The sequence below is a fragment of the Vespa mandarinia genome, chromosome 9 (assembly GCF_050613455.1).
Source record: "Vespa mandarinia isolate Hongniang chromosome 9, ASM5061345v1, whole genome shotgun sequence".
NCBI classification, from domain to species: Eukaryota; Metazoa; Arthropoda; class Insecta; order Hymenoptera; family Vespidae; genus Vespa; species Vespa mandarinia.
Window position 1 is genome coordinate 1,582,404 of NC_140818.1, and position 16,100 is coordinate 1,598,503.

The following is a 16,100-nucleotide window of genomic DNA, read 5'->3' on the forward strand; positions in this document are numbered from 1 at the left end:
CTCGATCATCGGTGATCGATTCACAAAGAAAGTCAGAGTGCTGGATACCTAAAGAGATCACTGGGAATGGAAGAAAGAAGAAGTGATTATGCGATCTCCTTGGGATCCACCACTTTATTCCCCTTCCCTCTCCCCTTTCTTCGGTCTCTTCTCATTCCCGACCTCGACCCTTCGAATGTGTCCTTTCTTTCTTTCTTTCTTTCTTTCTCTCTCTCTCTCTCTCTCACTCTCTCTCTCTCTCGTGCGCGCTCGCGTTCGCGAAGTCATTCGACTAACATTTTGTCACGTCATTTCCCGTAATGCGATATACTATAGTACATATCGAGCGAAATCTCGAGCATCATTCCGTGGCTATTAATCTATTGGCAGGATTCCAAGGGCAATGCACTTCCTGATATACATATTCAACGACGGTGGGCCCGTGCATAGGGATCCTCGAACGATTCGAGACGAGTAATCGCGCGAAAGAGAGCTCTTTCCTCTTCTCCTAACGATCGATCGATCCTCGAGTTGAGTCGTGATCCTTAGAAAGGGATGTGAAAGACGAACTAACGTATCCGAGAGATTCATGACATCGTTCGATGTCGACACACGATCGTTATTAAAAATCATAAAGGGTAGGATATTTTTATCTCGATATTTTCTTTATTTGTTCTTTTCTTTTTGACGATCGTTGTTCGCGACCTTGAAAATGACAATACATATTCGTTCATTTTATTGATTACTTTTATCTGTCTTTTTCTTTTTGTTTTGTTTTTACAAAGATCGATTGGTTCGAAAGATAGTACAAAAGAAAAAAGATAAAAAAGAAAAAGAAGAAAAAAAATAAAAAGGAGAAAAAAAAGAAAAAGAAAATGGACAATGATTTCGACGTCTCAAGTTTCGCGTGACACATTGATACCACCTACGAGAAAACTAGCTTAGATCCTTACGACTACAATATTTTCTTCTCGAAATTATACACAAGCGGGCACCCTTCTTGCCTGTTGCGTGCAAGTGACTTCGATCGAAGAAAGGAGGTGGAGTCGCTCGAGGGTAAACTTCTTACGTCGCGTACAACAGAGCCATTTTGTAAGCTCTAAGTCGATAAGCTCCGCTCGAATTATACCGTTAACTCGACGAGTCTTTTACGTACTCTGGCAATTAGGTCACTACTTCTCCACAATTAAAGATTTTGTAAAGTTCGTGTTTCTTAAGAAAAAAAAAAATAAAATAAAAAAAAAATAAAAAAAAAAGGAAAAGAGAAAGAAAAGAAAAAAGGAAGCTAAAGAACAAAAATTACGTAGCCTCTAGCCAATTCCTTTGAAAGTTACGACGTATCGTCTACAACGTAAAGGCGTTCGTAAAAAGGTCCGTTACAGGTCGTCGAGATGGTATCATGAATTCTATTCCAGGAACGTCGCGTTGCGGCTGTATATCATAAAAATTGGAGGTCTCTCGTAGGTGGCTCGATGGAAACAATGTATCCCTTCGGGGCAGTCCAGCTTCGATCGGAAATAAGATCTTGGATCGAGCCAACTCGAAAAAGCTCGATCCTCTGTATACAGCCATATATATACATCTATACATCTATATATATATATATATATATATATATATATATATATATATATATGTTATGTGTGATATATGTGGAGGAAATACTTGTGTATGTAAATTCGTGTATAATATATATATATGTATATATATAAAAGAAGTGTGTTGTATGCATGCGTACATATACCAATATCTCGCGGGATATTTATGAAGATTTGGGAAGAATGGAGGATGATCCGCATCTGCCGCGCCATTAGCCTTAGCTACCCACGTCAGGGCCGTAGCTGGGGGCGCCAGGTGTGACCTCCTCGGATCTCTAATGACGCGCCGTGATAATCCGAAGCAGCATAAGCGATGCCAGGACGAGACGGATATATAGACGAAGAGATTGATATGCCTCGTTGAAGAGCAGACTGATAGCTCGAAAATGCCGTCTCTTTCCCTTTTTTACTCCCATCCCCCTTTCGACTCTTCTTTCCCTCTTCTTCTTTTACCAGAGTTCTCTCTCTCTCTCTCTCTCTCTCTTTTGCTCTTTTTCTCTAGCCTACTCGAAGGGTCTTCACGATTTTTCCTGCAGCCTCGATTCCAACCACTGACGAATGATCCGGTGATTAAAGTGAGAAAGATAGAAAAAAAGAAAAAGAGGATGAGTGAGAGAGAGGGAGAGAGAGGTAGAGAGAGAAAGAAAGAGAAGCGGACAATGGGGATTTAAAGCGTTTTTCTCCCTAGAGTTTACTACTCGTTCACGCGAAGGGCCTGAAAGCAAAATTAATTGCGCGTAACTCGTTATCCCGTCGTACCTTTTAATATGTTATTATTCGTTATAACTAGACACTCTACGGACGAGCATGAGTATGAAAAAGAAAGGAAGAAAATGAGAGAGAGAGAGAGACAGAGACAGAGAGAGAGAGAGAGAAAGAGAGAGAGAGAAAGAAAAAGAAAGAGGGCGATTATTTGTAACAGTCGACTATCTCGAACGTGAATTACGTTCGATGAAAAAGGAGACCAATGGGATTTGTATTGCTTATTATAATATATAATAATGGATTAATTAATTCTACCTGCATATACTTCTCAATGATACTTTCTATAATGAAATCAGAATATAACGTTTCTAAAGTTTCTCTTTTGACTCCATTGATCTGTTTGATAGAAAAGAAGACTTCTAGAGGAGAGATGATCATCTTTCGAAAAGGCACACGAGTAAGATTTTCAAGGCTAGGTGCGGACGTGTTAACTGGAGGGTGATCGATGAGTAGATTGCTCTTCGGTCCACGGATGTCAGGAACAAGCGTTCTGAGGTGAAAAAAAGAAGTGAAAGAAAAAAGATCTTCCTCATACCACTCGTTTCCACATATATGTATATACACACATGTATGTATCTGTGTATATATATATATATATATATATATATACATCTTATGTATGTATGTAAATATGTACTAATGGTGTACTTTTACACGGTCTCGTTTGTTGGCGCGAGCGAGGCTAAGCGTAAGAGGAATTTCACCTACAACCTTTCGACGTCGAGGCTGTGCGCCAAGGTTTGGAGAGGACCTTGTTATTAATCACGACGCTGCCATCTCCCAGAGCAACGTTCGCTCGTTAACCAGGGGGTTGGCGGGTCTAGAAGGGGGTTCTCTCCCTCTCTCTATCTCTCTGCACAACTAGAAAGAGAGAAAGAGAGAAAGAGAACATTGGTGGTAGTTGAGGGGTACGGGGATGATGGCCATCTCTTAATTACTTCCGCGCCAATTAACACCGTCTCGAATAAAGAAGGGGCTACCCGAGCACCAATGGGAGTTCAGTTCTAAAAAATGCCGGTTTGCTTGAAAAGCACCGATTTACTACCAACATGTAGTTATGTACTTAATAACATAAGCATGGATTTTTTAATTTATAAAATCGACCAGTTCCTCTCTTTTTCTTTTTTTTCTATTTTTCCTCTATCGAATTTTTTATTCGTTTTTTTTCTTTTTTTCTTTTCTTTGTTCTTTTTTTTTTTTTTTATCGAAATGATATAAATACACCAATACCTTTCACGGTATTGTATATGTGAATAATTATAAAAAATGTAATAATAAAGTGAATTATTATACGATAGATTTTATCGATACCTTTCCAGTAACAGTAACAATGAACCATAGAAGAAAATAAACTGGTCACGTTCGTAGGAGTTCGGTGGATTCGAACAGGGCTCAAGAGTGGCGAGAGAAGCTAAGATAGCCAGAAGGGATCAGCTGTGGTTTTCCGAAAGTGGAGTCTCATGGGAAGTCAATCAACCGGCCTTTCTTTGGCCCTTCGCGAAGGGGGTGACTCGAGATCGAAGAAAATTCCGTTCGGCTAAACACGTCGATACTTAGGTACTGATATCTATCCACCATCGTATAGTACTATCCTCTACATTACAAGAATTTTTATACTATCGAGAAAAAAATACATCTATGTATATATATATATATATATATATATATATATATATATATATATATATTATATATATATAGATGTATATATACTCGTACGTTCAGATAATAATCTGAACATGAAGAAGCGTGCCTCTATTAACTTATCAAAGAGTACACGTCGCGTGTCTCCGGCTTAGGTACGTCGCGTGTACAGGTGTAATTCTCAAGCCGGTTATAAAACGTTACCTACGGAAATACGTCTACATAAGCTTATTAAAAGGAGCTCGAAAAAAGTGAGAGAGAGGGAGAAACAGAAAGAGAGAGAGAGAGAGAGAGAGAGAGAGAGAGAGAGAGAGAGAGAGGAAGAGTTAGTGAATTTATCTTTTTTATAAAAGAAAGAAGAGAGAACGTTCGTAACAGGAAAATCAGCATCCACACTTCCTCTCACCCATTCTCTTTTGTAGACTGTCAGCATAATAAAGGTTAGCCATGCCACATACCACGATGGACGATGAAACAACGCGCGTGGCCACAGTATGATACGGAGGGAGAAAGAGAGAGGGAGAGAGAGAGAGAGGTAGAAAGGGGTTGGTTAGAGGATATAGCGATATTACAGGATATGACGACCGTCTCTGTCCTTGTCTGTGTGTCTGTGTACGCGTTCAAAGGGGGCGGTTCGTAAAGCAGTGTATGCACGGCAAGAACAGGGTGAATTGAGCGTAGACAGGAGCTCATACTGGTAGTAGTAGAGATGATGGTAGTGGTAGTGATGGTGGTGATGGTGGTGGTGGTGGTGGTGGTGGTGGTGACGAGGGTGGGGTGAGGTTTGGTCGGACGACGTGGGTGGGGAGGGTCGGCGATTGGCATTTAATTAGCGGCCGGATGACCGCCGCCGCCTCCGGATCAATACGCCGCCGCTGGGGCCAGTGTGCAGAAGGCAGCGATCCCCTTTCGACCCTCTCTTCACCTCCTCCTCCTTCTCCTTCTCTTCCTCCTACTCCACCTCTACGTCCATCTCCTTCGTCCTCTTCCGTCCTCCTCCTCTTCCTCCATCTTTCTCCAATCCCACCATTTCTCCCTCTTGTCCACCTCCTTTTCCTACTTTCCACTTACCCCTTTGCCGAGTTCACCAAACCCTTCTCCACCCTTCACCTCTACCCATTCTTCGATGGTGGCTGCCTGGAATGAAATAGAACGACGAGAAAACGAACGGACCGAGAGCTTTCCGCCACTCTCCTTCTACCATTTCTATATCTATCTATCTATCTCTCATTCTTTCTCTCTCTCTCTCTCTCTCTCCCTTTCTCTCTCTTTCTCTCTCTCTCCCTCTCTCTCTCTCTTTCTCTCTCTTCTTATGCTCCTTACCGTAACCCCGTGACCCCAGCTACCACGTGCGGGGAATATTCGGAAGCACTTGGCCAGAATAAAGCGAATCCACGCTAAGTGCCGCGGATCCTTTCGACCCTATCCTTTCGAACTGGACAGAATTTCGACGGATGAGCCTCGATCGGTATCTTTTCTTTTCTTTTTTTTCTTCTCTCTCTCTCTCTCTTTCTGTTTTTCTTTCTTTCTTTCTTTTATTCGGTCTTATCTTGAAACCACGATATTATTTCTTTGAGAAAAAAATTCATACATTTGTTGGTGATGAATTTAAAGTCATTAAATATTTTTCGATGAATAATATATGAATAAATATTTGAATAAATATAATATATGAATAAATATTTTTAGAAAAAAAATATATAATATTAAAAGAAGGAAAAATTATTATATTCATTTAGTTGATTGTTATTTTAAACATTGTGTTACGAAAGAACATATTTGAGATGTTTCATGGAATATTCTTTTTCTCAGCATCCTGAAGTGTAAATCGATCCAATGCCGACGTTTTCCTTTCGCTCTCGTTCGGCCAAGAGTTAATCACGGTAAACAGACTTCATTGTTCCATAAGGTTTATGTAAAAAGAGCATAGGGCGACGTCGGACACGGTACTCGTGCCAAATCAGTGTTTATGCTTAAAATTATGGCAGGTCGAGTAACAGCCTTTGGATATAAAGCCGCCAAACGGTTCTCATTCCTTTTTGTTTGCCTTATCGTAAATGTTCTTTTCCATGATATCAATATTTCATTCTTTATGATTCGTATATATATATATATATATATATATATATATATATATATATATATATTAACGTAGTTAATTAAAATGTAGTTATTAAAAAATTTTCACGCACACACACACACTCATACCCATATATAGTGAATTTTGCGAACGTTACATTGTATTATTGCATACTCTTGATAAATGGAACTTTTATTCATTTCGAATTCTCCCAATGGTAAACTAAATTAAAAGTGATCGCATTACAGATTGGATTTTACAAAATTTCAAATCCTTCAATCAAATATATCGTAGATCCGAACAAATCGTTTAAATATCGTTTAAATGGAGCACCCCTGTCGTTCAGGCCGCTTCCCTCCAACAGAGAGCGCGCCTCGTTGTTTCTCAAGGAGTGTATAAAATACGGGACTTGTTAACAATGTTCGCACCTACACAAGAATATTTTCGCGCGAGTATGTATGTACGTGTTAGCTGGTCACCATCGTAAATGCGAAGTGGAGACTGGAAGAAGGGGCCCCTTTCGGCGACTGTGACCTTCGGCCTGAGATCCTACGAAGATATTTTATTCCCCGTTGGATTTTTACGAGCCGATATATCACACATCGAGCTGGGCCCAACGGGGTTGGACGTTATGCTTTTGCGCTAAGAAGATACTCTGGGGTGCGATGCACCACTACTACAACAATGATCATCCTCTTTGCCGCCTTTCCCATGTTGTGTTTCGTCTTTTCTCTCTCTTACTCCCTCTTTCTCTCTTTCTTTCATACACACACCCACACAATCGTTCCTTCGCTTGTTTCTTCATACTCCTCCTTCGAATCCTGAAAGACACTAACACATATTCGTAAGTCCTCTTACATACTCGAGTAAGAACGTAGATACGTACGTATGTAGCCGCGCTTATTCTCGAGAAATGTACGAAAGACGGGCTCGCCTTCGAGACGTTCATAACTCACTTGGTCCGCTTCCTAAGGATAAGGTAGACTGCGAGAAGAGCGCGATAAACAGACCGCTATATATGTACGTATTACTTATTGATGGAATAATAATAACGTGTAAGTTGGTTCGAAGTTAAGAAATCGATATACTCTGATTTTGTTTTTCTTTCTTGTTTTTTTTTTTTTTTTTTTTTTTTTTTACTAAACGTTTTTTCAGAAAAGAAAAAGATCGATGTTAACGATGTTAATCTCGGGCTCTTTGTTAATACGATAAGATATTATTATCTTCATCCAAACTCAGATTTCATTGCTTTGAAAATTTCTAACAAATAATTATAAAAATCTTGATCATTGTTTGATCGAGAAAAAAAATAACATAATTAAAAAAAAAAAAAATATTGATAGACCTTCAATCGTAGAGTACGTTGACCTACCATGAAAGTTCATCGAAGTAAGTTACTCGTAGAAACTTATGAGAGATATTCAGCAACCGATAAATACCAATCGAATGTGGCAGGTCTTGAAAAAAAAATAAAAGAAAGAAGAAAAAGAAAAAAAAAAAAGACAAAAAGAAAAGGCGCGCTTATCCTAGCTAATAATCGTAGTTCGCCTTCGTTAATGCTAAGCGAAGGTCGAACGTGTTCGAAAGGTTATTGGGCGTTGGCAATACCAGTGTGAAAGCCCGAAAAGGGTTCGTAGTCACGAGGTATCGTCGAAATAGTCATCGGCATGCGTTAAAACGGTATTTACTTGGAAATAATGTCCCGTGTCAGAGAGCCATCAGCTCTGTGACTAAATGTAAAGAGAGAAACAGGAGGACTTGCGAAGATTGCGTGTGTCTCTTCATTTACGAATGAAATAGAAGAAAGAAAGAAAGAAAGAAAGAAAGAAAGAATGAAAGAATGAAAGAATAAAAGAATGAAAGAATGAAAGAATGAAAGAAAGAAAGAAAGTATCTAGCTAGGATTGAGTCGAGTGTCGCCGTCACGATTCTCGAACGAAGAGAAAAAAAAACAAGAAGACTCGGTAGGGGACTTGAATCTCTACAGTGGCGGGCGGCCATTACGCCATTACGGTTCCTTTTCCTTTTTAACGTACGGGCACCGCACGAGACGTACGACGACGGCGCAAGGTGTGGCCGTCACGATGAAAAGTCAGCCCAGCGAACGGTGTGTGCTGCTCGTATAGCTAGACAATACACCGGATCGATCCCTCCCCATGAGCGTGAACGAGAGGGACGGAGACCCAATCGGAAATTGCCGATGAATAGGAACGATAGATGAAAACCTGCTCTATTAAAATGTCTAGTCATTTTTTTTTCTTTCTTTTTTCCTCTTTTTTATCTCTCTTTTTTCTTTTTTCTTTCTTTTTTTTTTTTGTCGGCGGCGCTTCTCGACGAAGGACCTCTGGACCCAAAGTCGATACTCTCTGCTTTCTTTCTTTTATTCTTTTTCTCCCTCTTTGTCTTTTCTTATGTGGATTTTTTTTCTTCATCTTTTATCCTTCATGGACTCAAAATATTTTTATTATTTTCTTTTATTTTTTTGTTCTTTTTTCGTTTTTTTTCTTTTTTTTTTTCCTTATGTTTTTCTTTTCTAGGGGTAAAAAATGACACACGAAAGTTTTAATTCTTTTTTTTTTGTTAGATCAGACATTTGATGCTCTTTTTTTATTATAAGAATTGAAGATTAAAAGGAGGAACATAAATTTTGAAATCGAGCGGAAACGAAAGTAAAAGAAAATCCTGATAATCGTCTGATTTTTTCAAACGTGAAATTACGGGACGTCGTAAATTTAGCTAACGCCGTCTAATTCTAGAATAAGAGAGAGAGAGAGAGAGAGAGAGAGAGAGAGAGTAAAAGAGAGCGAAAAAAATCGGGAGCATCATAGGTAAATTAAAAAAGAGACTTCGCGTATAATGCAAGCCGTAGTTATTAAATTTCAGAGGAGTATTAGTATGGTGCGACACCAGGAATTATCGTATTAACGGATCCCTCGGTATTGTTCTTCTTATCGCATTAAAAAGAAATCTCCGGCGCGTGGCCAGACAACGAAAATCGGCGAGCTATTTTATCCATTTGTGTGCGTGTATACCAAATATATCTGTGTGTATGTGTATGTGCGTGAACATGGAATTTACTTACGCGCGTGCGCTAGCAATCGTCGTTTTATGGCTAAACCGGCGGATTAAGTTCTCCTCCTCCAACTCCACCATCTCCAACACTGTTTCTCTTGGTAGGTGGATCTAACCCCTGCTTATTTTTCGCATTGCCCGCGAGCTGTAATAATGAGATTTAAAAAGGTACCCTTCACCCGTTTCGTCTACCTGTTCACGTGTAGCTATCTCCGTTCTGCCGTCAAGAGAAAGAGAAAGAAAAGGGAAGGTTAGAGAGGTTTAAGGGAGGACTGAGGGACAGAGGAAAGGGGGAAAGAACGGAAAGAGAAAGAAGAAAGACAAGTAATTTTCTACTCGTCGGAAAGGACCGAGCTATTTCCCACGAGCACGAAAAAAAAAAAAAATAAAATAAAAAAAGAAAGAAATATATATACTCACTCGGCTTTGCGGTTTCCACAATTTTCCTAAATAATTGAGACTTACGAGCGACCTCTTTCGCCGGATGTTTAAGGCACCCATAACCTTTTGGTTAATCCTCTCGACAATTTAACGGATTAAACCTTTACCGCATGAATCCATGTGATTTTTATCGAAGATATTTCGAAAAACGATCAAAATAGTAACATTGTTTGTGATTGATATTAAAAAAAAAAAAAAAAAAAAACAAAAACAAAAACAAAAAAAAAGAAAACAAAAACAAAAAACAAAAAGAAAAGGAGAAAAGTAAAAAAGAAGGAAATCTTAGAATTTTTATATAACTTACTTAGGTATAGCGTTGGCCATCGTGTTTCATGGTACATGGATCGTGACTGGCAATCGGGGAGTGATATTATTTCATCGGCCGGATGCGGTGGCGTAAGGGATCGGCCCGTGGAAAGAGGAGAAGCCGGAAAGTTAGCATAGCGACGTGACTTAGTACTCCTGAGGGTGTCGTCCGTCAAGTCCGTCCACCCCACGATTCCATCCCCATCCTATCCTCTATTCGAGTACACGCCCGAGAAGAGCCCCATTCTTATATCGCGATATTTTGTCGCAGAGTTAGAATATTTATCGTATATCACGAAAGATCCAAATAATTCGTACCAAAAAATAATTCTTTTCTCATTCCCCCATCGATCCCGTATTTTCTACGGGTTCAACGTAAACTACTACCCTTTTTTTCTCTCTTATTTTGACTCCCTTACTCGTCGACATGCCGCCACCATTCGAATATCCGGGCAGTTAATTCCGCCACATTTGAGCGTTTCCCATTTTAACGGGCAGATATATCACACAAATTGCCATTGTGGTTGCGACAATATGCTAAATACACGGTACGATATATACGAGCAATGGCTGTTAGCATTTCGTTATGTTTCACGAATGAGGGCCGTTATACGCTCCAACGAAATCGTTTTTCTTTCGTCGAAGCGATTTTTCTTTTCTCTCTCTTTTTCTCTTTTTTCGTTTTTTTTTTCTACTTATACGTATATGTTCCATATTCTTCTCGTACGATTTTACATTCTTTAAGACAATTTTTAAATATAATAACATTTAAAATGTGATATCGATTATTAGATGATTTCAATTTTACGTAATTTGCTTAGGTATATCCTTTAGTTAATTCTACCCGAATATCATGGCAATAAATCATAAGTCTTCCTTATCGGTTATTATTTCCGAGACAACTTTTCAAGAGGAAGCCGTACTTTAATACAGGTAATTAAATAAAAGTAGAATTTCTGATACCATCTTATTCTACCCCTTTTTATGAAGAATAAAAAAGAGAATAAAAAAGTCTTTAAGAAAAAAAGATTATTTCTTTAAACTCTCTCGAGAAATCTCTCTCTCTCTCTCTCTCTCTCTCTCTGTTTTCATTGTTGGAATCCTTTTTAATGATTTTACCAACAACCAATGAGATAGGATAATTAAAATTTCTTTTTTTCTTATTCTTCTTCTTTTATTTTAAACAACTATATATATATATATATATATATATATATATATATATATATACGTCATCTTTTAACTCGTACACGATTACGTGTACACAATCTTCTCTCTGTTCTCGAACTAAAAGGTACGGCCGTTTCGTGCAAACGGGTTACGAAAAGGGATGGAGGATGGGTGGAGGCGGGCGGGTGATGAAGGGGTGGGATGGTAGTAGGTGGTTCGAGGGCAGATCCCGAGCGAAACGCATAGGCGAGCCTAAATCCTCGAACTCATTAATGAGCTTCCATAGTCCAACACGTAGGTACATGAACGTGCAAGCGGACGGACGAGCGGGCGAGCGGGCGGGCGGGCGGGCGGTCGGTTGGTTTGTTCCCGCGCGCTCGCGCGCACGCACAAACTCAGTGTATCCAGCTTTATACTTGAGGTTTAATTCGCGCTGGTCAAATTAATTTGCAACGATGAACGAGTCGGTGTGTATACGCTGTTAGCAGTGCATTTCGAATCGGGAGATTAGCCCTGTTCATTAAACACGAGCGCGCGTAGAGCATATGAGCTCGCTCGACAGCTTTACTCGCGATTCTCTCTCCATCTCTATATCTTTCTCTTTCCCTCGTTGTACAACGAGCATATCGCATCGTTGTCCTCGAGGGCCGTCGAATTTTCGAACTTTCATTCGACGGTACCTGGTATCGTTCGAGTGGCAAGATAATCCGATGAGATATGAAAATAATGAGTATAGTTAAGATGAGTATTCATTAAAAATTCGACTTCCCAATCCATAAGTAAAATAATTTTACTTTAGGCTCCGACTCGTTGATTTTAATTTATCCTTCGATCATAATCTATAACTAAGATAAAAATCAACTATATTTATTTACGATTTTTTTTCTATTTTTCTTTCCTTTTCCTCTTTTTTTTTTCTTTTTTTTTTATGAGACTATACCTCCATTTCACATTTTCCGTGTTGTGTGAAAAATTATTTATAAAACTGTAAGTTCTAAGAAAGAACATACGCGAGATCGATCGTATATGAAGATAAATGCAAATGCAGGACAGATAACAGTGGAAAAAGATGTTAATTTAGATAGTCATCATTACATGCGGGACTATTCTCATAATGTTTGTAACACGGTGGCCATTGTTTTGATATTATTAATAATTAGTAAATAGCGATTCGATAGCCACGGCGTCATTGAATGAAAATCTCATGTAACCCGCCTAAGCTATGCTTGCACAATTAATTATCGGATTTGAATACATTGTATTATTTCGTAGTCGATTTACATGTAGTTATGCGCATGCGCATATATATATATATATATATATATATATATATATCAAGTATATACACGAAATGAAAGATTTCCGAGCGTTTCATGTTGGCGTAATTTCTATTTACAGATTGATTGGGATTAACAAATTTAATTTTCACGCCTATTTACGCTAGCTAAATAAATAATATATATATATATATATATGTGTGTGTGTGTGTGTGTGTGTGTGTGTGTGTGTGTGTGTGTGTGTGTGTGTGTGTGTGCGATTGAAATGAATTCTATTCTCAGTAGTATGAAATTTTCAAGAACAATTTTGAAAGTTTCGATACTGGTTGTTCATCGAACCGGCGAATCTTTAGGACACGGCGATCGATCATTAAAAGCACACGATCGCCGAAATCGAACGACGATACGGACGCCCTTTCAGATTGACGACCGTGTAGAATGAACAACAAAAAGGCCGGCTGCTACGCCGTTCAAACGCTAATTCCGGCACGCGTGCCGCGAGTCTTCTTTAAACTGCACGCGAAATACACAATGAAAAGCGCGTGTAACGCTCGTGTGGGCAACTTTCATCAATAATTTCGCGAGATTTTTCTTTACGATTTATCTTATATTCTTATCTGATATTTTTATATTATAACATTATATTTCCAATATATAAAAATATTTTATTTTTAAAATTTGTACGTGCGATAACATTGTCGTTCGTTTATAAATTAAATTAAAGAAGTAATAAATTAAAAATATTATTTTCCATGAGATTCGTTCAGTAATTTAAAATTTTAATATAACTAAGACGCTTCAAATTTTATCCTGAAAATTTTTCTCTTCATTACAGATTTCAATTGCTAACAATGAATAGTAAATACAATGATTTAAACGATGAGTTGACTTTTTCAAATTTTCAAAAGAACCTTTTATTTTCTTTGAGAAACAAAAAGAATCGCATTAAAAAATGCTGTCCACTTTTTTTTCCTTCTTCGAAAATAATTTATGCGCGAAGAAAAGGATTTTTTGTCTAAAATGTAAAAAAAAAAAAAAGAAAAAAAAAAAATCGACTCCTCGTTTAAATGTTCATCTTTCAAATAAATTTTTGTTGATAAAAATCGGTCAAGTATTACGCTTGGATTCTTTGTTGGCGTAAACCATTATAAAAGCAGGAGTAGTGAGCAGCCTTAAGGAGGCCGCATTAAGCAGAAGCGAGATGATAAAACGGCGTGGCGTCATAACCGGCAATAAATGTTTCGTAGCTCGTAAAAGCGTTATTGCCTTGTGTGTTGCACGTTATAGGCTCGCGCGTTTACCACGCGTACGAAGGGGATGCAAAGAAGCAGTCGGGAGAAGAGGAGGAGGAAGAGGAGGAGGAGGAGGAGGAGGAAACCGTGGCTCCTCGAAACATAATACTTCATGGAGTATAGGCACGAAAAAGGAATGGAGCAACGCAAGGTGTAGTCGACACTACTACTTGAGACTTGCTCCGAAGTAGCAAGAGACTCTCGCGACTCTCCGGTCTTCCGTGTAATTCGAGAAACTATATAATACATTGGCGTCACGCCATTTATGTATACTAGCACGATAAATCATATAAGCGATATCCCGTGTGAAAAGTCAGATAGAACGATGAGCAGTCTACTACTACTACCACTACTACTATTACTACTACTACTAATACTACTATTACTCGAGAGTTTTTCTTCTTTTTTTCTCTTAATTTAAAAAAAAAAAGAAATTTTTTTTCTTTTTTTTTTTTTTTTTTTCAAAAATACGCAAATATTTCAACGTATCGAAGTATCGGTAGATCGTGAAGCATCGAAAATTGTGAGAAATGAATTATTCTTGCATTTTCTTTCTTTTTTTTCCCTTTGTTTACATCAACGAAACTAATTTTTCCGTCAGGGATAATGTTTTAAGTATCAATTTACTTTGGCGATAAGCTCTCGTGATAGATAGGTTGATATATAAAAAATAATGCACCCTGAAGGAAGAGTTAATCGTTCGGAAATGTTTCGAAGAAATGTTCAAAATTATATTCCGCTCGAGTCTTTTGGTGTCGAGTTACCTTCGGGGTACGAAAGTTATCAGGCTCGTTATATTCGAATATGTGATATAAGTTTGATGTAAGAAACAGGCAGAAGGTGTATTCGAGAAAGCTACCAGAGGTAAGTTTGGTGTATAGTGCGCACACAATGTTGCCTTCGAAATTTAGCTTACGAGCGTCTTTCTTTCCCCTACACGTTAATATCGCCCATATAATCTGTCGCCATTTCGAATAAATAACCCGCGGTGAAGCTAATAAAATTCGTCGCCTGTTAAATTTTGTCGATATCTTAAACGTTCTCGTTCCTAGCGAACGATGTCAGAATATTTCCAGTCTGTAAACTTTCACGGTGCCATGGGATACTGTCTATATAAAGACACATGGCCAAGGAAGGTGCGTATGCGTCGCTTCATTTGTCTTTATATTAACGCCTTACGCGAGTTTGCAAAAGACTTTTAGCTCTGGTGTCTTCGTTCGGTGTTTTTGTATCGATCCATTCGTTTTTTATGAACTCATCTGGAATTTTATGAACGGGTGAAGCAACAAAGATTAAAAATATTTTTTTCCTCGAAGAATGATATTCGATTATGAAAATGATTTAAGTGTTGAAACTAATATTTCTTAATAATAATTACCTTTGTGTGAAAATTATTGAAAATCGAAAAAAAAGAATGTTCAAAATTCAAATTTTTCTGATCACTTTTTGCATCAACAAGTTTGACACTTTTATAGATATTTAAATAAAAATGCAGAGAGTTAACCGTTCGGTACATAAAGCGATACCGATGCCGATAGTAATGCTCGCACTTCCTTTCGCCCGGGGCCAGGATTGGATGGTAGCTCCCAAGGGGTTAATTTCGTAGCGAAGGGCGGAAAATATTCACGGTTCCTTAAAATCCGACGAGGCCGTCTCTTACGAGCTTTCTCTAGGGTGGCGTTATGCCAAACGGTCATTCGAAAAATATCATACCTTCCTACCCTTTTTCTTTTGTTTCTTTCTTATCTCCTTGCCCTTTGGCAAATATTCTTTAATCTGCGTCAAACTGTGTTCAGGCATATTCTCCTGTAATCGAGAAAATAAATAAAAATTGTAAAATATAAAAGAGAATGTCGAATTATAAACAATAATCTGAATGACAAATTTTATTTGAATTATTAATAAGAAAAAAAAAAAGTGTTTATAACCGTTTGAGTGGCAATAATTAATTAATTTTTTACGTGAAAAGAAAAGAAAAAAATTCTTTAAAATCTATCATTATTAAAACGAACGTAACCTTCGAACCTTCATATTGTTAATCATTTATTTTTGATTTATTTACAGTCTATAAAATGTACCGTCACTGGCTGTACCTGCGAGTCTTTTACACCTGGCAAACGTCATCTACGTTATTGCGGAAAATGTCATCACGGATGGGTGCCGCATGGTGAGTTTATTCTAGCAACTTTATTATTATTTTCTTTAAGTACCATAGACACATAGAAGTGTCGAATAAATTTAAATTATTCTTTTCGATATTGAAGGATAGCTATTCTGAAAAGGAAATTCTTGTATTTCACTCGAGTCGCGTGCGCACGGTTAAACGCAAATTTTCCGACTGTCAGCATACTTCATCCCGCGAGGCCCTCAGGGACGAAATTCAATTTTCCAGCGATGACCAGTGCCATTCATTCCTTCGTCTAACATCGTGGTCGCTACCGGCCCTTCGCTTTTTCTCATATTTTCCTTCTTTCTT

The 16,100-nt window shown here is 38.2% G+C and overlaps 1 protein-coding gene across 1 annotated transcript in view; it reads left to right on the forward strand.

Moving 5' to 3' along the window:
• Positions 1-16,100, forward strand: part of LOC118446412 (uncharacterized) — a 210,357-nt gene that overhangs the window by 62,135 nt on the left and 132,122 nt on the right. The window contains exon 3 of the mRNA XM_035877052.2: positions 15,689-15,791. Coding sequence (XP_035732945.2) covers positions 15,689-15,791 — 103 coding nt within the window. The remainder of the gene's footprint in view (positions 1-15,688; positions 15,792-16,100) is intronic.